This window comes from Candoia aspera, chromosome 1 (genome assembly GCF_035149785.1).
Source record: "Candoia aspera isolate rCanAsp1 chromosome 1, rCanAsp1.hap2, whole genome shotgun sequence".
In the NCBI taxonomy this organism is placed as follows: domain Eukaryota; kingdom Metazoa; phylum Chordata; class Lepidosauria; order Squamata; family Boidae; genus Candoia; species Candoia aspera.
In genome coordinates this window covers 36,993,127-37,020,713 of record NC_086153.1, presented here as the reverse complement: position 1 = coordinate 37,020,713, position 27,587 = coordinate 36,993,127, and the positions used below count along the sequence as shown (strand labels likewise).

The 27,587-nt window shown below is 37.4% G+C and overlaps 1 protein-coding gene across 1 annotated transcript in view; it reads left to right on the top strand.

Annotated features, from left to right (window-relative positions):
- The window catches only part of SOS1 (SOS Ras/Rac guanine nucleotide exchange factor 1), a 54,097-nt gene extending 28,544 nt beyond the window's left edge, over positions 1–25,553 (top strand). The window contains exons 11-22 of the mRNA XM_063301995.1: positions 725–806; positions 1,583–1,705; positions 7,502–7,605; positions 9,549–9,771; positions 10,031–10,150; positions 10,732–10,894; positions 11,521–11,638; positions 12,801–12,973; positions 14,319–14,435; positions 18,798–19,062; positions 19,839–19,957; positions 23,595–25,553. Coding sequence (XP_063158065.1) covers positions 725–806; positions 1,583–1,705; positions 7,502–7,605; positions 9,549–9,771; positions 10,031–10,150; positions 10,732–10,894; positions 11,521–11,638; positions 12,801–12,973; positions 14,319–14,435; positions 18,798–19,062; positions 19,839–19,957; positions 23,595–24,089 — 2,102 coding nt within the window. The 3' untranslated portion in view covers positions 24,090–25,553. The remainder of the gene's footprint in view (positions 1–724; positions 807–1,582; positions 1,706–7,501; positions 7,606–9,548; positions 9,772–10,030; positions 10,151–10,731; positions 10,895–11,520; positions 11,639–12,800; positions 12,974–14,318; positions 14,436–18,797; positions 19,063–19,838; positions 19,958–23,594) is intronic.
- Positions 25,554–27,587: the final 2,034 nt, after the last annotated feature.

Sequence of the window (27,587 nt, the reverse complement as noted above, 5' to 3'; positions counted from 1 at the left end):
TTGTATATTGTAGTGTAGCGTAGTGTAGTGTGGTGTATTATATTATACCTTTCTACCGTTCAAATTTCCCATGGGCGAAATTAAATTCAGTCTTTCAAGAGTTGCTAATCATTACAAAAGTAGTGGAAGTGGGTAAAGTATTTAGCTTCAGCCTTTCTCCTCCAGCTTGAAACAGGTTGTTTAACCTTTCCTGAAAGAAGGATAAGTTTGTCTGCTCTGAAGAGATGTTCTCTGCCACTGCTGCACTTTTGAGATGAAGGCTAAAGACAACTGCTTTCAGTTGAGCTCCTTTACAGTGCTCATATTGGACATGTCAGATGGGCTTGATGAGAGTTTAGTACATCAGAAGGACTTCTGGTTGTCCACTTTTGCACCAAGAAGCTTGCTTTCCTATTTAAGCATGCTTTTTATTTTTACTGTTTTACATTCAGTCTCCTGTATTGAGTTCCCTGGGAATCTAAGGAGCGATCAGTCTCCTGAGAATGTCATTAGTTGTCATTAGTCTGGCTTAACCAATCCCTTAGTGAGAATGTCCTGAACTGAGTATCCTTCTGCTTACAAGAAAAAAAAATCCATCAGGAATTAATATCCTTGTCCTGTTTCCTCAGTAATCATTAAAGCACGGTTGCTATTATACGATCTGCATTAGGTTGTAGTAGTGCATGCTTTTAACTATCATCACAGGTGTTCATAAGCTGTCTAAATCATTATTTTTCTATCCTAGATCCCAATTTTGTTCGAACATTTCTTACCACATACAGATCTTTTTGTAAGCCTCAGGAATTATTGAGCCTCCTGATAGAAAGGTAAGGAAATCTTTCTGAAATACTGCCTTAGACTTTTTTTCCTTTCTTGAAATTTTTTAAAATGTTTATTCTTGAGAAGGAGATTGTTATCTCCCCAATTTAATGTGAGGATGTAGCCTCAGGATGAATTATTTCTGTATCACCCAAGTAAATCAGAGATCATGTAAGCAGTTTTTACTGGATCATTTATCTTAAGCTCACCTTCATTCCAGTTCTATTCCATAAAAAATAAGAAAATAAAATAAGAAAAATTAAGCCCATGCAGCAGCAAAATTGACATCTTGCCAATTTTGATCCTCAAAATTGGCAAGATGTCAGACATTATCATAATATAAGACCTGCAAGTTGTCCTGTTAGTGCCTTATGTTAAGTCATGGTTATTTAGCACAAAGGGACTTGGTACGCTTGAATTTATCCGTGTGTTTTAAATAAATCTTTAGCATTCTTCACATTTCCTACTTGTATATAGAATTTAATCAATAAAATACACATTTATATCACACCTATTTACCATAAGCATTTGTGTTTGCAAATAATATTAAAATGCCATGCCTTCTCTAAAGACATACTTAGGTTATTCCGTCTGTGCTAATTCTCAGAAGCTTATAATTCTATTGGGTTGTTGTCCTGTTTCCTGACCCCCTGTGACTTCCTGAATGGTGAAAAATTAAATGCTTCTCTGTATTGCTTGTTGCAATTAGTTTTTTCTACTTGCTAAATTAACATATAAATGTAATACTTAGTCATTTAAATTTCACCTCATCATCCCATATTAGATTTGAAATTCCAGAACCTGAACCAACAGAAGCAGATCGTATAGCTATGGAGAATGGAGACCAACCTCTTAGTGCAGAACTAAAAAGATTTAGAAAAGAATATATACAACCTGTACAGCTACGGTAAGCATTAAAATTTATTTATTTGTTACATTAGTATGCAGCCCAACTCCCATCTACTCTGGGCAGCTCAAGGGAGGTTCAGAGGACAATGAAAATCATATACTAATTCAGGAGCTGGCAACGTTTTTCATCCACAAAAAAACCAAACTCAGTAACTTGAGAGTTCATACAAATGTACTGGCTTTCGTCAAGTTTTTGATTTTACTTTGAAGTGGAGAATGATTTGCGGGCCAGCTTGCATCCCGAACAACTGAAATCACTTCTAGAAAATAACTTCAAAAAATGGATGAACCATCCCGATAAGGCCAGAAATGGAGGATACTTTTGTGTATCCATATTAAACATATAAAATTGCATCTTAATTTTCTCAGCTTTAAAATATTGGCTAGGATCCAAAAGTTTATTGATGTGTCCATGCATGCACCAGAGTTTTTTTTAGCATTTCCTTCTTTAAAAAGCCTCAGAAAGTGTTATGAACGGAACAAATCCAAAAATCTGGCCATATTGTTCAAAAGTTGTCTTTTTTGCCCTTTTCTAATTCAAATATTAACCAACAGTATATTATCAAAATCCCATTGCTGCAAATTTGATTATCAGTTTCTCCTTCCAGTGCTTTAGGATAATTCTTTTGGTCAGTCCCATGGCTCCAAAATCCACAATGCTTGATGTCTCGATAGATTCCAGGAATAGAACAAAGAACATAGACATCTTTTCCACATAGTAATTGATTCACAGTTATATTAACAGTCCTGTTTATTTTAGCTCAGACTGTGGCAATAATAGAAGAACTATATGAATTAATATCCAGCTGCTGAATTGCATCTCCAATAGGAACCCTAACCTTTCCTAAACGTTCTCTGAATTGTCCAATGTACTCAAAGCAAATTTTTTTTGCTCATTATTTTAAGATCATAGAACAATAATTTCATGTTATTTAAAACAACCTTCCAGTGGTTTACCAGGGCAAGACATCCAGGTTCATTATTGCAGAAGTTACACAAATCAACTTCCTATTTAAAAAAGAGCTGCTGTCTTAGGAGTCACAGTTAATTCTTTCATACCTTCAACCATTATGGAACTTCAAAAGCAGCAACAACAGCTGGATTTTAGACTGCATAACAGAGGCTTAAGTTGATTAAACTGCCAAGAAGTACTCTGAGGTAAATTGTTTTTATATTTTGCCAGATTTTTAAAAAATAGCTTCCTCAGAACTGACTTGATCGAAAGTAATAATATTGTGACAGACTTAGTTTACCCAAAAAGTATATTTGCCTACTATTTTTAAATTGAAATTTATCATGATATATGCTTGTAATAGGTAAGTAAATCAAAATTTTATCTTTGAGCTAATAGTTTCCATATATATATATATATTTTATGGCATTCAGTGTAGGTATCAAAATGAAACTTGCACAAATGGATCCCAGTACTTGCCAGGATTTTAGTGGGGCCAATTAGTAACTTTCAAGTTGAGGCCAAAAATATAGCTAGATTCTGAAGTTCCTTATTTCAGCTAATGACTGGAGCTAGGATAAATGCCATAGGATAAATCTGAAGATGTGGAAAATTAAATCTACTTTTCCCAACACGTCAATGGAATGTACACAGTAACATCATACAGGATGTATTTGCCAGAGAAATGTATACAGTATTTTATAAATTCATTTAAAATTATATGGTGTAAATGTAGGAAGGCCTCTTAAAAAGTAAATCAGCCTTGGTGTTAAATTGATCATTATCACATTTGTCTTTCTCCAAATACTCAAAGTAATTGTAAGATAATCTGCATCAAAAGGAAGAAATACATTCAAGTTTACCAGTTCTGAAAGCTTCCTGGGAATTCTTAAGCCAAGATAACTATGGAATCAAAACACAACCCCAATCTCTAATACTTAACCTAATTTTTGCTGTGACCCAGTAGCATGCAATCTGATTTACTTCAGACTGAAAAATAATTCAGCATGACACTAGAGTTATTTATTAATGAGATTAATGTAAGCGTATAAGTGGCAATTGCCAGATCTTCAACCATCAATAGAAATTTCTGATCCATCTATGAAATGTATCATCTGCATGTAGTAGAATCTTATATTCTGTGTTTCCTGCTATAATTCCATTAATGATTTCAGAATTTGTGATTAAATAAGCAAGAGATTCTTAACACAAATTTAAAAGAAAGGGGAAAAGGGCATTCTTGGTATGTACTTAGACATAATTTTAATGAAGGTTAATTGATTAATACCATTAATCACATTTCACTTAAATCTGGGAGAATCATACCAATCCAATCCAATTAATATTCTGGGGTAACACAAAATAAGTCAAAACCTGTCCCAAAATCTTCCAAGAAGTCATACCAAAGGCTTTCTCAATATCAGAAGCAATTATTGCTTCTCTAATTTGTGAACTAAAGCAAGAATGCTGATTAAAATCTAGTATTGTCAGGAGCTTGACAGTCCTGTATAAGTCTATCCTGAGCTTGGTACATAATAGTTGGATGTGTGAGCCAAGTAGCTGCTAAAATCTTACATTTATTAAGGAAATAGGCTTATAATTAGAAAGCATAGTAAGATATTTGCTAGGCTTAGGCGTAGCCATATTATTTATTTCATTAAAAAGAAAAGTAGGGGTCTATTTGAAAAAGCTTCATTTATTTCCAGTAAAACTGGATTAAATCTGTGAAGTTGGGGAACAATCTTGGCTCTCAGTTTCTGTTGTAAAATACTGTTCCGCTGTAAAACCATCAAGCGCAGGTCTCCAGTCCTATAGATTTAATTCTGGTGATAATTTATTGCGGTGAAAGAAGATTAAAAACATGATCCTGTGTTAAACATAGTGATACTGTTTTCTGTAAAAAAATAATCTTGAATGGAAGAATTAGAATTACGCAATTTAGAATAAAAATTTAAAAATTATTTGGGCTGTTACACATTTTCTCATCTGTATTTTGAATAGACAGTATGGTAATGCATTCCTTAATTCAGTTATGTCTGAAAGCCAATAACATAAAAGACTTCTCTCCTTTTTCCCAATATTTATTGCCTGATGCAATATACTAATTCTGTTTTAGAAGCCCGATGCTATTTATTTATTTACAATTTAGAGGCCACCCACCTCCAGATGACTCTGGGTAGCTTACGTTTTAAAAAAAAGTAAAAACAATAAAAAAGAAACAGACTTAAACATCCAGATGGCAAACTCTGTATAACAATACAACATCCTAAAGGGGCTCAACCACCACTCTGCCCCAAGGCCTGTGAGAACAGCCAGGTTTTCACTGACTTTCTGAACGTATCAGGGTGAGAGCTGTCTGGATTTCTGGGGGGATGTTGTTCTAGAGAGCAGGTGCTGTGATAGAAAAGACATGCTTCCTGGGTCCCCAAAGATGGCATTGTTTTATTGAAGGGACTTGAAGCACACTGACTGTGCCTGATCCACTGGATGGGAAGAAACAGAGACTATCCCTCAAATAGCTGGGTCCTATGCTATAAAAGGCATTATAGTACCTTGAAATGCACCTGAAAGCCAACTAATAACCAGTACAGCTTATGAAGCAGTGGCATTGCATGGGCATAGCATGACATGCCAATCACTGCCTATGTCATTGCATTCTGGGCCAGCTGTAACTTCCAAATGGGCTTTAAGGGCATCCCCATGTAGAGTATATTGCAGTAGTCCTTTCATGAGGTGACTAGGTTATGAATATCTGAAGGGCCTCCCAATCCAGGAATAGGTGTAACAGGTGTACTAGATGAATCTGTATGAAGACCTGCTTGGCTACAGCTGCCATCTGCTTTTCAAGCAGGAGCTGAGAGTCCAATAAAACCCTCAGGTTGCATGCCTGTCTCAAGTGGGGAAGTGCAATTTCATCCAAGACTAAAGATGGAAAGTCCCCAGAAATGGAGTGGGGGGCGGGTTTCCAAATAAGCTAAGCTACTCAGGCTTGGCACAATTGAGCCTGAGTCTGTTTCTCCTCTTTTAAATCCACACAGTCTCCAGACACTGGGACAGGACCTCAACAGCATCACTTGGCCTGTGGCCGAGATATACAGTTGAGTATCATCAGCATACTAATAATACCCAAATGGACAGATGATCTCACCCAGCAGTTTCATACAAGCAAAAGGGGCGAGAGCATTGAGCCCTGAGTCTCTACACAAATGAGAGGTTGTAGGCTCAATCTCTCCCCCTCCCCACCAGTACTGAGTGGGACAGACCACAAGGAAAGGAGGATGAACCACAACAACATGGTGACCCCAAGCCCCAATCTCCCAGCTGGTCCATGATTGACAGTATTGAAAGCTGCTGAGAGATCAGTGGATGAATGGATGCAGCACCCCCATCCTAGCTTCACCAAAGGTCATTGACAAGCATAACCAATGCTGTCTTTGTACTGTATCCCAGACTGAAATGGGTCCAAAAATCTGTTTCCTCCAGGATCCTCTGGAGCTGTTCTCCAACCACTTTCTCAACAACCTTCCCCAAAATAGCTGGAGACTAGACGAAATTGTCCAGAATCTTTGAGTCCAGTGATGGGTTTTAAGTTCGTATCTAGCAAAGACCAAACATCTGTATTGATTAGGAGTTAGATGACAGAATGCATAAAGAATTAATAATTTAGCTTTCTACTCTAGGAATTTAATTTAGTCAGTACGTCTTACAAGATTTGTATACAATAATTCAGCCTAGAACAAATGCATTGGCAGCATCACATACAAAACAATTAGGTTTTTGTTCTGGAGAATCTGTTGTTGGACTGTTAAATACAGGAGTACTTGAATTTGATCACCCAGTCTGACAATAAATATTAAAAATGATCTTTTTCATCTAATGTTTCTTCAACAGTTTAGTAAATGTCATTCAAATGGCAATACCAATTTTGTAGTTCTGAAGCATGTTTAGAATTAAAACTTACATAATCCTCCCATACTCTTGTTAACAATACTTCATCTGGCATGAAATGCTGCAGCCAAATGGTTGCCATTTCTCCCTCTACATTCACGCATAAGCATGCTGTTCAAACACGCTGGTTTCTTGTAGCTTTGGGTTACTAATACACTTTCCATGATCTTTTGGAATAATCTAGCTGTCAGATAACTTTACATGAGTTTCCTATGAAGAGAAGAATATTTCTTAGTTTTATAAGAGTTAGAATTGGTATATGATTCATTGTGAAAAAGGGCTAAAGCAATGAGTCATCACAAAAAAATAATCATTTTGGGACATTATCATAGTGGATCCTTCATAGACTTCACAAAGTGTAATCTTGCTGCTGTGGGACCTTCAGTTTACATGTAGTTGGTATTGTTGAATCTTCTTATAAACATTAAGTTTATTTGTATAATTTTGTAGTTCTGAAGGAATTCTTTTCATGAAAGTCCAGAAATTGAATCTTCTTACAGTTATAGTTTCATTTAATTTCATTAGAATATATATACTTCATTACAATCGCTAGAGATAGAATTTTTCTGGGAGATCTACCTTTTTTGTGCACAATAGAGGGCCTTGGTGTTAGGCAGTGATCAGCTTGCTGCACACACTTGCCTCTTAGTCCAGCTATTAGAACTTTGACAGGAGATTGCATAGACTAGAAGGACCACTATTCTCATCCTTTCCAAGGATGGCCAGTCAGTTTAGTAAAAGTGCTTAAAGATATGTGCTACTTCTATCTATGAGTTGCTACAGTATAGCATTGTATCATTTGTTGTAAACAAAAATAAATTGCAGCCTTTTAAATGTTGCTTAAAATATATTGAATAAATATTGATCTCAAATATTTAATCATTTATGTTGCAGAGTATTAAATGTATGTCGACACTGGGTGGAACATCATTTCTATGATTTTGAGAGAGATGTAGATCTTTTGCAACGATTGGAAGAATTCATTGGCACAGTCAGAGGTATTTGATGACCACAAATATCTAATATCTATATTTTCTTTGAGTGTAGTTTTCATAGCTGTTCCTTACTGGTGAAATGGATTCCATGTAGTGCTATGGGAGATGCATGCTAATATTTGACTAGCCATGCTGTTAGCTTAGTAGAGCAAGAGTTTCAGATCTGCTCTGAAGAAGTTAGTGAAATGTCACATGTATTCATTGTCTGACATAGCATTACAGCATTGTCGTTTTTCCAATACTCCACGTTTATTTCCTTACACACTTTTTAGTAAGTCATACCTGGTTTGTTGGTCAGCCATTAAACAGTTTTACTTAAGGAAAATCAACCTAAAATACTTTTAAACAATGGAATCTTAAATGTAAAATAATACATTTAACTCCAGGTAATAATTAGTAATAGTCCAGTCATAATTAGAAAAAATAACTTTAAAGCACTTTATAATTCAGTATAATAAGCATCCATAGTCAGAATTGACCAGAAAAAACCCTCTGGAAATTGACATGGATTTGATTGACTGACTGACTGACTGACTAGAGAGAAGGATTGTGCTTTTAAAAGGAATCTCCCTGTTCAAAACAACAGAAATCCAAGGCATTCATTGTATTTTAATTTAAGTAGGAGCACGCCAGGAGCATATTTGCACATCACTCTTATGCTGGTCCCTTTTTATGCTGATGCCACTTGAACTCTGGTTTATGAAATATATATAGAGAAAATTAAATTTATATATACATAATCAGAATATCAGAATGCATGTATATGAAGGAAAAACAACCAGCTTAAAATAAAAATTCCTTTCTTGCGTTTTCCTGGTTTGGCTCAAAATGTTGTGCTGCAGCTACAGTTAAGAAACAGGAGTCTTAATAGCATAGTAGTTACATCACTTGCCTGGCATGTAGAATATCACTGGTGTGAAATCTGGCTTTTTAAAATTACTATTTCTCTTCCCTGAGCTAGCTACTTTTCCACTGTTGTACCATTTCATCATTTATCAGTCACTTGAACTAGAAGGCTTCCACCCCTGAAAATTTAATTTAATTTAATTTAATTTTATTTTATTTTATTTTATTTTATTTATACACACACACACACACACACATATATGAATTAAATCCAGGGGAAATGTGGAAAGCACAGAAAAAGAAAAATAGTAATTAAAAAGCAACATTGGGAAGTCTTACAATCACTCTGCTACTGAGACTCCTGTTTCTCAACATTAACTGCAGCAGACCTTATAACAGAGCTACTCTGCGCAGTAGCCAGTCAAAGTACATGGAGTTGCCAGAAGAAAGTAAAGCACAGCAGGCAAACCAGACAACATTTGAACTGGCAAGAACTGGAAAACACTTTAAGCTTGGAGCAGGAAAACATGAGCAGAGCTCACAGCCATGGAGGGGTGAAGGTGAGTAGAAGACCTGTCCTCCATAAATAGTTGGTAGCCTGTATTCACCATAGGGCAACCTGGCAGTGTAGATAGGCCATAAGCCTTACATATCTTATTCTCATACTAATAGGCCCTTCTGTGTCTTAAGCCTGAAACTGACAGTGTAAAGCTTTCATTCTCTAATGCAATCATTATGATGTCTTAGTTGGAACTGCTGTGTGACATAGCATTTTTGCTTATTACGGAGATTCATTTTGTAATTTAATTCAGAGATTATTGAGATAAAATAGGATACCAACATTTTTCTCTGTACAGCCAGTTCTTACATGCTGTACATGTAAGAACTCTTACAAGTATTTTTTCACATGTCAGAAAAGGAGGTTTGAAACTATCACTTCCCTTTTTAAACAAGTAGCAGTTGTAATTTGGGACAATTGTAATGCTGGGCTAGTGGAAATTCTTGCATTCTTTTACCAATGGTCCTGTGTGTGAGGTAAGGACTTAATTTTTAGAACTTGCTCTACAGTGCTGTAAACCTGTTTCTGTACTCATTCTCAGGTAAAGCTATGAAGAAATGGGTTGAGTCAATCACGAAGATAATTCATAGGAAAAAGCAAGCACAAGCCATTGGGCCAAGTCACAATATTACTTTTGAAAGCTCACCACCTCCAATTGAGTGGCATATAAGCAGGCAAGGACAAACTGAAACGTTTGATCTGCTCACTTTGCATCCAATAGAAATTGCCCGACAGCTTACTCTACTTGAATCAGAACTTTACAGGTAGTAGCTTTTTTCCTTTGAGATTTATGATTCTTGATTAGAATATAGATTTGTCAAGTGTATATTATACCACCAGTGGCTATGGAGAGAGCTGGCTTTTAAACCAAATGTTTTTCTTTCCATGAACAACAGAAGCTGTTCAAAAGAAGCACTGCAGATCAGTTCATTTATTAGTCTGATTCAAAATTACTGATTTAAGTGGAAATATTTTTTGATGAAAAACCAGTTAATCTTGCCTTATTTTGATTTTGTTTGGTAGAGCTGTGCAGCCATCAGAGCTCGTTGGAAGTGTATGGACAAAAGAAGATAAAGAAATTAATTCTCCTAACCTGCTCAAAATGATAAGACATACCACTAATCTTACCTTGTGGTTTGAAAAGTAAGATTAATTTGATTCATTGATAAGTGTTGGTATTTGCATGGTTCCTATGATGTAACTTAGCAAAGACCGAGTTCTGAGCAGGAAATAATTACATCAAAAGCCATTGTTACTTATATTTTTTGTGGTTTGTATTCAAACAGCAACAGATAATATTAAATTATGTATTGGTACTTATCCAGTTTTACAGTGGTATAATTTCAGCCATCACTGCATTAAATATAATTACATTATTCATTATCCTGATTCAGAGAGAGTAAACACATCTACTATACTCTGAGTGAGTTCTGCTCTAGATGATTTATTTTTCAGTTGAGAAATGTATTCAGTTCAATGACTGTTGACATACAGGAGAACCTTTTGAAACCAGGTACTTCTGATCCCTGTATGCTTAAAAACTACATTACTTCTGTTGTGTTTGAATAGTTTCCTTTAAATTAAAAAAGAAATGGGTTTCAAATTCAACTAGGTATTTGGAAAAGACTGAAGTAGGCCACACTACCTTGAAAAAAATTTGTGATAATGCTTTTACATTACTGATAATCGGAGAAGAAATTTAAATATACTGTTTGTATATCTAGATGCATTGTAGAAACAGAAAACCTAGAAGAAAGAGTAATGGTAGTATGTCGGATTATTGAAATCTTGCAAGTTTTTCAAGAACTAAACAATTTTAATGGCGTTCTTGAAGTCGTCAGTGCTATGAACTCTGCACCTATATACAGACTGGATCACACCTTTGAAGTAAGTGAAATGCAGATCTAAAATGATTGTTAAACTACTACTTGAGGTGGCAAATATTTTTCATTAAAGAAACTTGTTTTTTAAAATATATATTCAGTCTGAACTTGAAGTAAGTGAAATGCAGATCTAAAATGATTGTTAAACTACTTCTACTTGAGGTGGCAAATATTTTTCATTAAAGAAACTTGTTTTTTAAAATATATATTCAGTCTGAACATTAGAAAAGTTAATTAAAACCTTTTTTCATCTGCATAGAAATTATCTCAAGCCTAAATTAAAACAAAAGAGTAACACAAACATTTATTTTATCCCAGTTATATACAACAAAAAGCCTGTTTTGTGTTTTTTATCCAATTTTAGCTCTGCATCACATCCCCATATTTTTGTCTGGACCATGATTGAAAACATTGTTTTAGTGACCTTTTCTATTGCTTCTCTATAAAGCAATATAAGCAGATCTTATCACCACTTTAAACATAACAGATTTTTCTGTATGGAAAGCATTGTGTGAGGAAGGGGATGAATTCTGTAGATGGATTCACACATTTTGGTTGGGCAGTCAGCTGTAATAGTCAGCGATCTTCTGTGGGCAAAATGTGTCCTTACTTTTCTCTGTATATCTTCAGCAAATCCCAAGCCGACAGAAAAAGATTTTTGAAGAAGCACATGAATTGAGTGAAGATCACCATAAGAAATACTTGGCAAAACTCAGGTCCATTAATCCTCCATGTGTGCCTTTCTTTGGTAAGTAGGATTTTATTTGTGATAAAGATAAAATCACAAATATTGGTGCATAAATAATATAAACTGTAGAATCAATAAATGGGAAATTTTTTTATTTAAATATCTTACCTATATTTGCTGTTAACTAGAATGACTGTAAGTATCAAAAGCACATCCAACTTCAGTATCAAAAATTCATTCTGAACACATTTCAGTGAGAACAATTAGTGTTATTTTTCAGGTATTTGCAAGCTTTAGTGTCAAACCAAATTGTTGCCTAGATTGTTTAAAAATATGTGTATTTTAATTGTGCTGTGTAACTGAACTGGAAATACTTTGAGGGTAGAAATGAAAATACATCAGATTGTTCTGTTTATTTGGCCCAGCATAGTATAATACCTTACTCTCTGTGTTCTGACAAAGAGCTGATTTGCTGTAACTATCACAGTGTCATATACTGTAGGTTTTTTATGTCATAAAGGAGATATCTGCATATCCCTTTTTTCTACCCTTAAAGTCATGTGTCAGTACGGAAAATTTCCAAGACATGTCAAGCCATAGTCTCCTGTTACACTATAGCTTGAACACTAGTTTAATGTCTTACTAGAAACTGAGACGGGGTGAAAAGCTTATAAATTAAGCATCAGTACCAGGGAGAAATGGAAAAATGTGGAGATGAGGATAGAGAAAAGGTATTTATAGTTAGGTTTGTTTATAGCCTTTACTGTTGGAGCATGAGAACTAAGGGGTGATTCCAAAGACTTCGTAGACAAAATTCTGGTAAGGAGTAGGAAAGAACTTAGATAAAGTCAGTAACTATTTGGGGCAAAACTAAGTTGTTATATGGCTCTTTTTTTTCCAGCAAGCAGAATGGAATTCCATTTCTTCTGCACAAATCCAAAATTGGCTTTTCAGGATACAGATATTGATCTGGAGAAGGGCAGATATAGTGCTGGAGAAGAAGACAGGTCAATGGGGAATTTTGGAAGAAGAGTTTGGTAGCCTAAGGGTTGTTCATAGAAAGTGCAATTTATTGGCAAAATAACTTAGACATACCCTTCAGCATTACCTTGCAGCTACACAAAGTCCCTTGGTAGTATGTTGAAATATTCCATCCCAAAGAATTTTAATTTTTTACTAGAAAAATATTACATTGTGCATTTTTGTATATTTGCTATTATAGGAATTTATTTAACAAACATTTTGAAAACAGAAGAAGGCAATCCTGAATTTCTGAGAAGACATGGAAGAGAGCTTATCAACTTTAGCAAACGGAGGAAAGTGGCTGAGATAACAGGAGAAATACAACAGTACCAAAACCAGCCATACTGCCTAAAGGTGGAACCTGACATCAGGGTAAGTAGTTTACTCTTTCAGGAACGGCCTCCTTATTAGGTGCTATGAGCAAATGGGGTACAAGTTGAAGCCTCTCTTTATGTAATGTTATATATTTGTATTTTTAAAAATAGTAGTTGTATTTCAGTCTCTTAAGTGATTGACCTAGAGCCTTTCTCATTATTGGTATTCAATAAGGTTTTACAGCGGGAGCTATCTTGCAGTTCCCAGTGAACTGCAACTTGAATGTTTCCTTTGCTATACAGGCAGTCCTCAGGTTAAGTAAGCCCTGACTTACCTAAATTTAACTTTGTGGAAAGAGGCACAAGAAACGGTGAACAGCATTTTCTGGATGCAGAAATGGAGGGTGTGATTTTTGCAAAAGTGCAAAACAGCAGCTGCCATGTTTGCAAATACTTATTTCAAGCATGCATGAAAATTGGCTTTCACAAGAATTCTTGGAGCAAAACTCTTCTATAGCCCACAACTGCCTCATCTTCCAAGCGAGTATGGAAAAGAATTTACTTAAAGTGACCCTCAAGTCTGCTCTCACACAATTTCTTTCAGAGTCCTAAATCTTACAAAAAATTGTAAAAGTTGTAAAAACACATTGGTCAAACCATAGTGACATTGATCATAAGCACTTTTAACTGAATCTTCTGAAGAGATTGACAAAAATCCTGGCAGTAAGGATCACAGATAAAAAATTTGTGCAACTGTAGAAAAAAGTGGGTCTATTAAACCAGACAACGAACAATCAAAAAGAATACAGGTAGTCCTCGCTTAATGACAGTAATTGGGACAGGCAACTCTGTCACTAAGCAACGCAGTCATAAAGCACATCATGTGACCGTGCTGACTTTCGACAGCAGTTGCAGCAGTCCTGGTTGCACTTCTAGATAAACAAATGGTGAGGGGAGTTTATAACTATATAGAAGATAGAAAATTAGTTGAGTCAGCTAATGCCCTAATCTGGATTTATGCACTGAGCAGGCGGTTGGAAACAACAGCCTAAATGGTTTTTTCCAACTATGATTTTGTGCACTGCACTATATCTAAGGTATAATGATAGCCAGTTCCATCTAGTTCATGGCCTGTTCTGTGAGAGAGCCTGCCTCCCTGATAGTTGTTAATATAAATTAAATATTGGAAGAATTAGTTTTCAGTTATTTCAATGGGTTCTTCAAGTCTGATTAATTTTCGTAAGTGTTGCTTTAGAAGCAGGTAGGAGGAAATACATTTCTATAAATGTATTCAGTAACAAAAGGCAAGGCATGCTTGTACCCTGTTGTTAAAATGTTTGCATCTTTTGTCCTAAAATCACTATGTTACATTATGCTAATCTTCCTCAATGTTTTGGTTTTAGAGATTTTTTGAAAATTTGAATCCAATGGGAAATAGCATGGAAAAAGAATTTGCAGATTCTCTTTACAACAAGTCCCTAGAAATAGAGCCACGTAATATGAAGCCACCTCCAAAATTTGTGAGTATTCATTGTTTACTATTTACTTGCTATAAATCACAGTTTCTTTCCTTTTGTTAAGGACAGTTTTACAGTAAAGGAACCAGGAGTCAAGAAATATGTCACGTGCTAGTATTTGGTACAGTAGCAATGAAGGCCTTGGGAAAGATATTCAGATGCCATGACTTGTCCATACCTACAAAGATCAGAATTGTGCAGGCAGTGGTTTTCCCTATGGCACTCTGTGGATGTAAAAGTTGGACTTTCAACTCTATGGACTTTCAAAGCAGGATAGAAAGAGTATTGACACTTTTGAACTTTGGCATTGGAAAAGATTCCTGAGAATACCACTGACAACCAAAAAAGCCCCAATCAAATCGATCATAGAACAAATCACTCCATAGTCTCATTTGAGGCACATGACAAGGCTGAAATTATCATACTTCATTGGGACACATTATGCAAAGACCTAACTTCCTTCAGAAGTTCGTAATTCTAGGAATGGTGGAAGGAAAGAGGTAGATGTTCAACAGCCATGTGGATTAACTTAATTACAGCGACAATGAGCGTACCATTGGGAGATCTGAAGAGCCAGGCTGGGGACAGACCTAGTTATGTGGTCACTAAGAACTGACAGCAACTTGATGGCACATAATCAGCTTGTAATGATCTGACACAATTGACTCAATAATGTTCTGACTCATGCATTCATATAAAATGCAGATTTCAGATTTATTGAAGATGTGTATAGAATAGAAACAAAAAGCCACGACTAAAGTTTTCCTGTGCAAACTACCTTATTAAAACACAAAGGCATGTCAGAACCCCCCTCCATATTCCTTCCCCCCTTCCACCAACAGTTCAGCATTCCAAGCCCAGGCATCTCTGAGTGATACGACCTTGGGCCCCCTCATTAGACGAAACATAATTCTTTCTCACTCTCAGCAACCCTCCCCCTCCCATCCAGTGCTTGACACACATTGACTGTAATGGTAAAGAACACGATCAAACAATCCAGTAGTTCTTTGATCATGGGTTCTGACAGTTACTTGTTGTTATTCAGTCGTTAAGTCGTGTCTGACTCTTCATGACCCCATGGACCACAGCACGCCAGGCCTTCCTGTCCTCCACTGTCTCCCGGAGTTTACTCAAATTCATGTTCATTGCATTGGTGATGCTATCTAACCATCTCATCCTCTGCCGTCCCCTTCTCCTTTTGCCTTCAGTCTTTCCCAGCATCAGGGTCTTTTCCAGTGAGTCCTCTCTTCGCATTAGGTGGCCAAAGAATTTGAGATTCAGCTTCAGTATCTGTCTTTCCAATGAACAGTCAGGGTTGATTTCCTGTAGGATTGACTGATTTGACCTCCTTGCAGTCCAAGGGACTCTTAAGTTTCTTCTCCAGGGCCACAGTTCGAAAGCATCAATTCTTTGGTGCTCAGCCTTCCTTATGGTCCAACTCTCACTGCCATACATTGCTACTGGAAAAACCATAGCTTTGATTATATGGACTTTCGTCAGCAAGGTGATATCTCTGCTTTTTAATATGCTTTCTAGGTTTGCCATAGCTTTCCTCCCAAGGAGCAAGTGTCTTTTAATTTAATGGCTGCAGTCACTGTCCGCAGGGATCTTGGAGCCCAAGAAGATAAAATCTGTCACTGCTTCCATTTCTTCCCCTTCTATTTGCCAGGAAGTGATGGGCCAGATGCCATGATCTTAGTTTTTTTAATGTTGAGTTTCAAGCCAGCTTTTGCACGCTCCTCTTTCACCCTCATCAATAGGCTCTTTAGTTCCTCTTCACTTTCTGCCATTAGGGTGGTATCGTCCACATATCTGAGGTTGTTGATATTTCTTCTGGCAATCTTAATTCCAACTTGTGATTCATCCAGCCTGGCATTTCTCATGATGTACTCTGCATATAAGTTAAATAAGCAGGGTGACAAAATACAGCCTTGTCATACTCCTTTCCTAATTTTGAACCAATCAGTTGTTCCATGTCCAGTTCTAACTGTTGCTTCCTGACCCGCATACAGGTTTCTCAGGAGACAGGTAAGGTGGTTCGGTACTCCCATCTCTAAGAATTTGCCACAGTTCATTGTGATACACACAATCAGAGGCTTTAGTGTAGTCAATGAAGCAGAAGTAGATGTTTTTCTGAAACTCTCTTGCTTTCTCAATGATCTAGTGAATGTTGGCAATTTGATCTCTAGTTCCTCTGCCTCTTCGAAACCCAGCTTGTACTTCTGGTAGTTCTCGGTTCATATATTGCTGAAGCCTAGCTTGTAGGATTCTGAGCATAACCTTGTTAGCATGTGAAATGAGCGCAATTGTGCGGTAGTTTGAACATTCTTTGGCATTGCCCTTCTTTGGAATTGGAACATAAACTGACCTTTTCCAATCCTGTGGCCACTGTTGAGTTTTCCAAATTTGTTGGCATATTGAGTGCAGCACTTTAACAGCATGATCTTTTAGGATTTTAAATAGCTCAGCTGGAATACTGTCATCTCCGCTAGCTTTGTTGTTAGTAATGTTTCCTAAGGCCCACTTGACTTCACACTCTAGGATGTCCAGCTCAAGGTCAGTAACCACACCATCATGGTTATCAGGGACATTAAGATATTTCTTGTATAGTTCTTCTGTATATTCTTGCCACCTCTTCTTAATTTCTTCTGCTTCTGTTAGGTCCCTGCCTTTTTTGTCCTTTATCATGCCCATCTTTGCACAAAATGTTCCCTTGATATCTCTAATTTTCTTGAAGAGAACTCTAGTCTTCCCCATTCTTTTGTTTTCCTCTATTTCTTTGCATTGTTCATCTAAGAAAGCCGCCTTATCTCTCCTTGCTATTCTCTGGAAATCTGCATTCAGTTGGTTATATCTTTCCCTTTCTCCCTTGCTTTTTGCTTTCCTTCTTTCCTCAGCTATTTGTAAAGCCTCATGAGACAGCCACTTTGCTTTCTTGCATTTCTTTTTCTTTGGGATGGTTTTAGTTACTGCCTCCTGTACAATGTTACAAACCTCCGTCCATAGTTCTTCAGGCACTCTGTTTACCAGATCTAGTCCCTTAAATCTATTTATCACCTTCACTGTATATTCATAAGGGATATGATTTAGGTCATATCTGAATGGTCTAGTGGTTTTCCCTACGTTCTTCAATTTAAGCCTAGATTTTGCAATAAGAAGCTCATGATCTGAGCCATAGTCAGCTCCAGGTCTTGTTTTTACTGAGTGTATAGAGCTTCTCCATCTTTGGCTGCAAAGTACATAATCTGATTTTGGTATTGACCATCTGGTGATGTCCATGTGTAGAGTCATCTCTTGTGTTGTTGGAAAAGACTGTTTGCTATGACCAGTGTGTTCTCTTGACAAAACTCTATTAGCCTTTGCTCTGCTTCATTTTGTACTCCAAGGCCAAACTTGCCTGTTATTCCAGTTATTTCCTGACTTCCTGCTTTAGCATTCCAATTCCCTATGATGAAAAGGACATCTTTTTTTGGTGTTAGTTCTAGAAGGTGTTGTAGGTCTTCATAGAACCAGTCAACTTCAGCTTCTTCAGCATCAGTGGTTGGGGCATAGACTTGGATTACTGTGATGTTGAATGGTTTGCCTTGGATTTGAACTGAAATCATTCTGTCATTTCTGAGGTTGTACCCCAGTACTGCTTTTCCCACTCTTTTATTGACCATGAGGGCTACTCCATTTCTTCTAAGGGATTCTTGCCCACAGTAGTAGATCTAATCACCTGAATTAAATTCGCCCATTCCAGTCCATTGTCATTTGCTGGTTCCCAAGATGTCAGTGTTCAGTCTTGCCCTCATGTTTGACCACATCCAGCTTACCTTGATTCATAGATCTTACATTCCAGGTTTCTGTGCAATATTGTTCTTTACAGCATTGGACTTTCCTTTCACTTCACTTCCAGACACATCCACAACTGAATGTCCTTTCAGCTTTGGCCCAGCTGCTTCACTCTTTCTGAAGCTACTTGTAATTGCCCACTGCTCTTCCTCAGTAGCATATTGGACACCTTCCAACCTGAGGGGCTCATCTTCCATCGTCATATCTTTTAGCCTTTTGATACTGTCCATGGGGTTTTCTTGGCAAGGATACTGGAGTGGGTTGCCATTTCCTTCTCCAGTGGACCACATTTTGTCAGAACTCTCCACCACGACCTGTCCGTCTTGGGTGGCCCTGCACAGCATAACTCATGGCTTCACTGAGATACGCAAGCCCCTTTGCCACAACAAGGCAGTGACCCAGGAAGGGGCAGTTACTTGTAGCACAACACAAACACGATATTTTAAAAGGAGAACTGGAAATGAAAAAGGTTTTTAAAAAAGGTTCAGGTTAACTCTGTGTTCTTATAATTTTTGTTTTGGATTCTTTCAGCCTAAAAAATACAGCTATTCTCTCAAATCTCCGGGTATTCGTCCATCAAATCCAAGACCTGGAACTATGAGGCACCCAACACCTCTGCAACAAGAGCCAAGAAAAATTAGTTACAGTCGTGTCCCTGAGAGTGAATCAGAGAATGCAGCTTCTGCACCAAACTCTCCAAGAACACCACTCACCCCACCCTTGCCATCCTCCACTTCCAGCACTACAGATGTCTGCAGTGTGTTTGATTCTGATCCCTCCACACCTTTTCATTCAAGTAGGTGCAACAAGAGGGAGTGATGTTCTCTCCCATGTTAATGTTTTTGGCCCATTTCATTTCTATTTGTGTTGTGATAGTGCTAGATAATATAAGAATAAATGAGCTGGTGCTTATATATGAATAGAATCTACTGCGACTTTTGATTCAATTGATGCTTTTATAATTTATCATCATCATTTAGAAAATAGCAGTGAAACTTAATATTCAAGTACAGCAGTCCTATTTACTGATGATGACAGCTGTTAATAACTGAAAAAAGTAACAAGGATAACTGTTTCCTTCAGACTTCATTTTCCAAAATACAGTAAATTTCACAAGATGCATTGAGCTCACAAAGGGTAAATATAAATCTGGTAACTTCCCAGTACCTGTTCCCATGAGAATCTCTCTTCTATCTAATTAATATCCCACACCTGGATGTTCCCTATGGTTTTTCTTCATGAGTTTGAGGAAACTGCAAAGTTTATCAGCCTTCTTTGGTTTAATTTAGCTTAGCCTTTAATGGTGGTTTTTATTATGGTTGTACGTTTGTTGAGTTTATTTATATCCTTATTGTGTTTTATTGCTGTTTTAGTTGTTGTGAGCTGCCCAGAGTCACATATGTGAGATGGGCAGCTATACAAATCTAATAAACAAACAAACTTAAGAATTTGGTTCTTATGTAATTGACATGATACCACAGAAGTTCAATACATAAATGAAAGCAATTTGTTTTATATGCTATATTTTACTCTGTTTAGAATAGGCCATTCAAGGCTTTCATATATCCTCAGGGTCTGCCTCTGTATCCTCCATCAGTTTTCCCAAAAATTCTGATGAAATTACTGTTCCTCCTCCTATTCCACCCCGAAGACGTCCAGAATCTGCCCCTGCAGAATCTTCTCCATCAAAGGTAATTTTTCTCTATTTTGCTTAGGAGAAATAATGGGTTTTAGAAGTAAACTAAAATTATTTTTAAAAGGTATAGGGTATAAATTACATGCAAAAGGTTAGGTGCACCTCTGTCAGAATGTAGTGAATTCCTAAGTGACTAGAAGCTGACACAATCTCTGCATGGTACAAAGGTAGGTAAAGGTAAAGGTTTCCCTTGACGTAAAGTCCAGTCGTGTCCGACTCTAGGGGGCGGTGCTCATCTCCGTTTCAAAGCCTTGGAGCCGGCGTTGTCATAGACACTTCCGGGTCATGTGGCCAGTATGACTCACGGAACGCCGTTACCTTCCCGCCGAAGCGGTACCAATTAATCTACTCACATTTGCATGTTTTCGAACTGCTTGGTGTGCAGAAGCTGGGACGAGCAACGGGAGCTCACCCCGCCGCACGGTTTCGAACCGCCGACCTTCCGATCGACAGCTCAGCGGTTTAACCCGCAGCGCCACCGCGTCTGCGTAACTACCATTTATTTACTTGTTTATTTTGTTTATATACTGCCAGACTTCGAAAAGACTCCCAGAGTTTGCATCATAAAAACATTAAAACATAATAAAAATTTAAAAACCAATAAAAGTACTAACCTACCATTATAGAATAAGTGCAATGTTGACCACTCCCTGTAGCCTCTACAAAAGAACTCTGTCTGTAACAGTTTCTGGAAGGCCAAGAATGATTGCATTTGACTTTCCAAACAGCAGGTTAATGAAGTGTGGGTTGGGTAGTAGACTCATAGTTAGGTTGAAAATCATATTCAGAGAATGCTCAGCAATGGTTCCTCATCAAACTGGAATGAGAAATCAAATGGACTTTCAGTTGAAAAGATGAAGGAAATGCTTATCAAATTTGCAGAAGCCATAAAACTGGTGGAATAACTAATATTCTAAAAGATACAGACAAAATTTAAAAAGGAAGGTTACAGAAAAGAGATGAAAATAAACATATGCAGAGTTCTTAACTTCAGAAACAAAAAGTGTGTGTATCTTTATGTGTATGACTATGAATGAATGATCGGGGACACCTGACTTGGCAGTTTGATGTGATTGCTAAAAAGGCAAGTGCAGTTTTAAGGTTACATGAGTAAAAGTTGATTCTTTTGAATTATAAGTAATAGAGTCACTATATTGTGTGTTTGTCATGCATACGTATGTGCGATACATTTTGAATTCAAAACATTTTGAATTAATACTTGTCAAACCCCTTAAGTATTATGCTCAATTTTAAGAAAGATTCAGAGAAAGGCAACAAGAATGATTAAAAGGATTGGAAATGATTAAGTCTTATAAGGAGAGACTAAATTTGCTGCGTAAGTTTTAGCCTTGCAAAAAGGTGACTGAAGAGCCCATAATGGCACTTTTCACACAACAGAAAGAATGTAACCCAGAAAGTCAGGACCCATTTTCAGTCATTCTAAAGTGCAAACCATGGAAAAATTTTAAGCTACAGGAAGGTGGATTTGGCTTCAGTGTTTGGAAAAACTAGATATGTACAAAACATCTGAATTTGAAACAGGCTGCTTTTACCTGTTTCCGGGAAGTGGACTTTACACTTTTGGGAAGGTCAAAACACTTCCTGTGAGATTGGGATTTAACTGAGAAAAACTTCTTAACTGTAAGACCAGCTCAACCATGGAACCAGTGCCTGGGAGAGTTGGTGAGCTAAGCATCACTGTATGAATTGAAGCAGTCTTCTGTTGGGGATTCTTTAATTTGGATTGAAGCACTGAGCAGTAGATTGGATCTGAAGGCCTAAGTGGCTGCTTCTAACTCTATGGTTCTGTGACTCAGTTTGAGATAAAGATATTTACTATAGTTGAATTTCCTTTAATATTTTTGAAAATACCATCCACTAGGATGGCAGCTGCAGCAAGGCTCCCCCTTGTGCAAAGCGTTTAAAACTAGAGTCACATTAGCTAAGCGAGACCTCCAGCTGCCAATATGTTCTTTCATGTACTATTTATTGGTGGAGGAAGCTAAGCCTTGAGAAACATGGTAGCAACTAGAAACCATGTTGGGAAAAGAGGAGAATCACAGAAAGAAGGTATTAAAACATTACCCTACTAAAGTATAGACACTCATTTAAAAGAAATTGCTTCAGGTTTTACCTCTAAAATGAGATTTCATTTTTGCAGGGAGAGGAAAGATACATTTTTTTTCAAATTGAGAAAACCTCAAATGTTTAGGTATAAGTATAATGATCATAGTTGTTTACTGCAGTTCTTTGATGTGAAATGCAGAATAAATATTCTTCATGTCAACATAAGAACAGTGATTTGGAGACTCATAGCCTTATGTCTACAAGCGCTGACTCATCTCCAGAACAAGAAAATATGGCTGTATCTACAAACTTTTGAAGCACCCCTTTCCTTTCACCATCTTAGATTTAACCTGACACCAGTTTGAAGGGGCACACTCCACTTTTCAAATGTTGTTGACAATATCTTAAAGACTATAAACTTCATTGGGAGGATGGATTAGCAGCTTTCTTTGCAAGAATTAAAAGTTGCAGCTGTAGTTGTGACACCTTTTTGTAAATTTTTGCAGCTTCACTAAGGAGAGAAAGTGTCATTAGTTTCACTTTCAGTATTTAGTGGACACTCCCCCCACCCGTTAAACCAAAACAAGGTTTTAAGCAGTACTTCTGGCCATAATGGCTTCTGCTTTTCTTATGCAAATGGATATTAAGCTTTTGTTGGTAACAAGCATTGTTGTAAGAAGATTGATTATATGAAATGCTTGACAAATGAAAGCTTTTAGCTTTCTCTAGAATGTGCAAAATATTCTATGCTCAAACTGTTTGATGCATGGACCTACTGGTTTTGAATGGTCAGTGCCCAAACTGAAACATGCATGCTTTGATGCTTTACTCTGTATTTTGGGAGAAATGGACCTGCTTTCATTTAGGTATGGACTGAAACATGGTTGCTCCATGGTTGCTCGACTGGGGACTGTAAGACTGGGAAAAGGCAAAAGGTGAGGCAGGGTTCCTTAGAGGATGCATGTGTAGACATTGATGGTGGTGACTAAGAGAAAGGAAGCTGGTGGGAAGATTGGGTGGGTGGGTTGGTGGGATATCCTAATAGCATTCCTTCCTACTGAGACCACTGCAGTGAGAAAGAAATGCCCAGTCCACAACAGTGGCCCAGGGGAGGGAGAAAAGGGAAGGTACTGGGAAGACTGGGGACATGCTTGTCTGACTTGCCACATAAAATCACATTGGGTTCCTGCTGGATTTTGTTGCAGCCAAAAAATGGAACAAACAGAATCATGGTTGATCTGAAAGAGTTGAGCAGAATGTCAAGAGTACAGGGCTTTGTTTGGGTTGAAACAAAATGTATTTCCATTTTGTGCACACTCCTAGTTTTCATTACAAGTGTGTAGTAGATTTAAAATAAACATGGATGTAACATAAGGATTCTTTTTAACCACAGAAAGAAAAGGAGAGGTTGAAGTACAAGTTTGTTCCATCTGTCTTTGGATGAAAGATTTATCATGGTTTATTTAGCTTTTGTTGGGAGAGTCTACCTTTCTACATTTGTTTAACAATGTAACATGGAGATCCCTGAATCACTTTATAAGGGAGTCATTTTTTGTTCGTTTTAGATTTCTTCTGTGCATCTGGATAGTCCACCAGCAATTCCCCCTCGGCAGCCAACAACAAAAATTTACTCACCGAGGTATTCGGTGCCCGACAGGACCTCCATCTCAGATGCCCCTGAAAGCCCACCTGTATTACCACCACGAGAACCTGTGCGAACTCCTGATGTTTTCTCTAGTTCGCCTTTGCATCTCCAGCCACCACCTTTAGGCAGAAAAAGTGAACTTGGCAACACTTTCTTCCCCAACAGTCCGTCTCCATTTACTCCCCCTCCTCCTCAAACCCCTTCTCCTCATGTTGCACGTAGGCATTTGCCGTCACCTCCTTTGATACCCCAAGAAATGGACCTCCATTCTGTTGCTGGGCCACCTGTTCCTCCACGGCAAAGCACTTCTCAACATATTCCAAAGCTTCCTCCAAAAACTTACAAAAGAGAGCCTACCCATCCATCAATGCATCGAGACGGACCCCCTTTGCTGGAGAACGCCCACTCCACCTGAATTCCCCTTTGTGTTAGAGCATGCTTTCTCTGGTGCTACGTCTATTGCTGGCAATAGATGCACCGCGTCTTTTGGCAACAAGGAGTTGAGTGGTGTTGCTCCTAACACTAATGACTCTACAATACATTTGATATATAATGTAGAAAATAATGAATCTTAGTAACAGGCCCTTCTATTGTGGAAAAAATATGCTGTTTGTTAGTAAAGTATGCAAGGCACTGTTCTAAACTCACTGGACATCTGAATGTACCAGAAATTAGATGTGCAGATCTCTTTGGGCCAATAAGCATACCCTGTGCTTTGTGTATTGTCCAGTGAAGGATGTGAAGCATAATTCTATAATCTGTCCACCATGACATAAATTCTCGGAGTAAAAATAATGCACTTTTTAAAAAAAAAAATCTCAAACAGGGAATTTGATAGTCTTCTTAATTTAATTTTTATCATTCCCTGCTTTCAAATCATGAACTGGACTGTGAGGATGATCTGTGGTACTGAACCAGGATACAGCTAAGGCATCGCATTGTACTGCAGTACTGTTTACAAACTGTTACAGCTACTAGTAAATACGTGGGTACCTAGGCTTCACCAAAGAGGTACTTTCCTTCTATATAAATGTTTTGGGGCCAGTTATAAAGGGTTAGGCAGGAAGTAGAACGCCTAATTTTTGCGACCTTGAAACAAAAGAGATTTAAGTCTCATATGAATGACAAAAGCTATCTGAGGGACTGCCTTCTCCCATGGGTTTTGCCCGTCCTGTAAGATTGGGCAGAATTGGTGTGCTTTGGGTTGCTTCAATCAAACAATGTCATCTTTCAGGACCAGGAAGCTGCCTGCTCTGCCACAGCACCTGCCATCTGGAATGATATTCCCCAGAGTTCTGTGTAGCTCCCACCCTGATGATGATCTGGAAGTTTTTAAAAACATGACTGTTCTCCCATGCGTGGGGATAGGTTGTTTGTGGAGCCTTGTGGTTATTTTTCTGTCTGAGGGAGTGTGTTCATCCAGACCCATGGAATCTTCTTTTTACTGTTTCTTATTTTTTAATGTAAGTTGACCAGAGTCACTTTGGAGGCGGGTGGCCTCTAAATTTCATAAATAAATACTATGAAATGGCACTACTACTGTCAGTTAAATCTGTATCTACATGTACAAATTGGGTAAATATTGACTGGGTCTTCAGTTAAGATTTACCAAAGATCCACTTTCCAGTTAGTGCTGCAGCCTCTCTGATTATGCCATGGAAATGCAAAGGATGATCTGCTGGCCATCTCTGCTGCCCACCCCCCCACCCCCAGTTATCACCGTGTTTTAACTAGTGGTAGGTAGATGAATAATCAGCATCAACTTATGCCTTGTAGTTGCATAAATAAATCATATGTATATAGTGAATGTTGCATAAATATAATTGCAAATTGTTTTTAATTTAATTGAAATAAAGACACAGATATTTTGTCTGGCTGACATATATTAAATTATTGCATTGCTAAATGTACATTTCAGTTTTTAGCCCTGAGAAGGTGAGAAAAACATCTACTTCTGCTTCATTGACTACACTACTGCCTGCCACACTGAAACCCTAATCAACCAGTCTAACTTTCAGGAAAAGATACTAGAGTACACATTTGCTAATTTAACATTTTTAAACAGTAGTTTCATAGGCAGATCTAACTTTAAATGAAAACTTAAGAAACTCCCCCAGCAAAAAGTTTTATTTCAGCTACCTTTAAGATTACTTTGCTTGATACAGGTCAGTTGTTGAAATGTTAAATGAATTGATTTAAGAAATGAAGATGCTATTGATATTGTGAGGGCTTTAGCTTCTTTACAATGATGAAGGTAAACATTGTACTTTGTACTTCTGTACAAAGGTAAACAATACTTTAAAAATGAAAATCTTAATCTGAAGAGATTCCCTCAAGCCCAGTTGTGTTGCTTAGTACTATCACTTTTTATTATGGTAAAATGTGCTCCATTGTTTTAGTCCCTATTTTCCCTTGTCAATACATGTGGAATTGCAGTTGTGAGGATTTAATAGTGTAGAAGAGCTTTTTTTAAAGTGGTGTGTGTGTGTGTGTGTGTGTCAAAATCTACTCCAAGAAATTGTTAAAGGATTTCCCATATACTGGATTGTATCACTAAAATTATACAAAATAAGTAAGGTAATACCTTTATTGGGTTAAAGGCTAAGTAATCAAATTCCTGAGTTAGCAAAGCTCTTATCACACAATAAAAACCCAGGAGATACTATTTTCACAGGCCTGATGTCTGTTACTGTAGGATCATATAATCTGTTAGGGATAGGAAATTGAACATAAGCAAGTGCTGGTTATGTAGATCAAGTTAAGATGTATTTTCTCTGATCAGAGAAAGCTGTTTCCACCAAATGTGTTACTAGAAGGGAAAAATAGATTGCGTTCTCTGGGATTTATGTGCCATTACCGTGTTCAGTACATAAAGGAAGGAAATCATGCAAATCTAAGCTATCTATAGCCATGTTTTGTCCAGCATGCTGCAAAAGCATGTTGGTTTTATTCGTGGTGGTGTTTGCTTTTGTACAGTTTTGCCTTCCTGAGTCAGGCTATTTTTCCTGGACTTGGGTTTTTGATTGAAAACTTCAGTTTTAAAATTCAGTGGCTTCTGCTATGTCATACCTTAAAACACCCAGTATCCAGTGCATGCACACATGGATTCTGTAGCCCACTTTCCCCACTAAACTAGCACTGGTCCCTTAAAAACACCATCTGCTGGAGAAGACAGAATTGGTACCTGTGGGAATTCTGGTGAGGGGGGTGGGTTGGGTTGGGTGTTTCTGTTACATTCATGTTAGCCTGGGGAAGTAGCCTATCTTTGTTCCACTGTAAATTAAGTGCAGCACACTAATGGTGACAGGACCACATGCATGAAATCCTTGTTGCTCTAAAATGTTAGTGAAGACTTTTTCTGAAAATTTCTTTTTAATAAGGGGGAAAGCTCAGTTAAATGACTCCTGGGATATTCTCTCAATACACTGTAAGACCTAGTTCAGACGAACAATTTCACACAATTGTTATAAACTGCTTTTTAACTGACTAGTCATCACCCCCATATTATTTTTTTTTCTTTTAAAAATTTGTAGAGTCACTGCTGATTATGATTCAAAATCAAAAACACACTGGGGTGTTTTTTTTTTAATAAGTGACAGGTAAGACTTTAAAGTCAAAGTGCATTCCCTTTGAATACCAAATTAGTTAAAGGATCAGTTGCTGTAAAATTGAATGACCTTTGTAAATTCATCATGTAGCCAACTGAAATGGAAAATGAATCTTGTGCCAGATGTATGCAACTTTCAGTAGCTGCCAAATGTGCCTTTTAAAAAGTTTTTTCTTTCTAAAACGAAGTAGATTCTCACTGGGCAGGATCTTATTTTCAGGTTATATTTTTAATTTGGCCAATTTAGAAATCAAGCTCTCTTGTTCTCTATGTACAGGTTTATTTTTTATTAATTCTTATAACTTA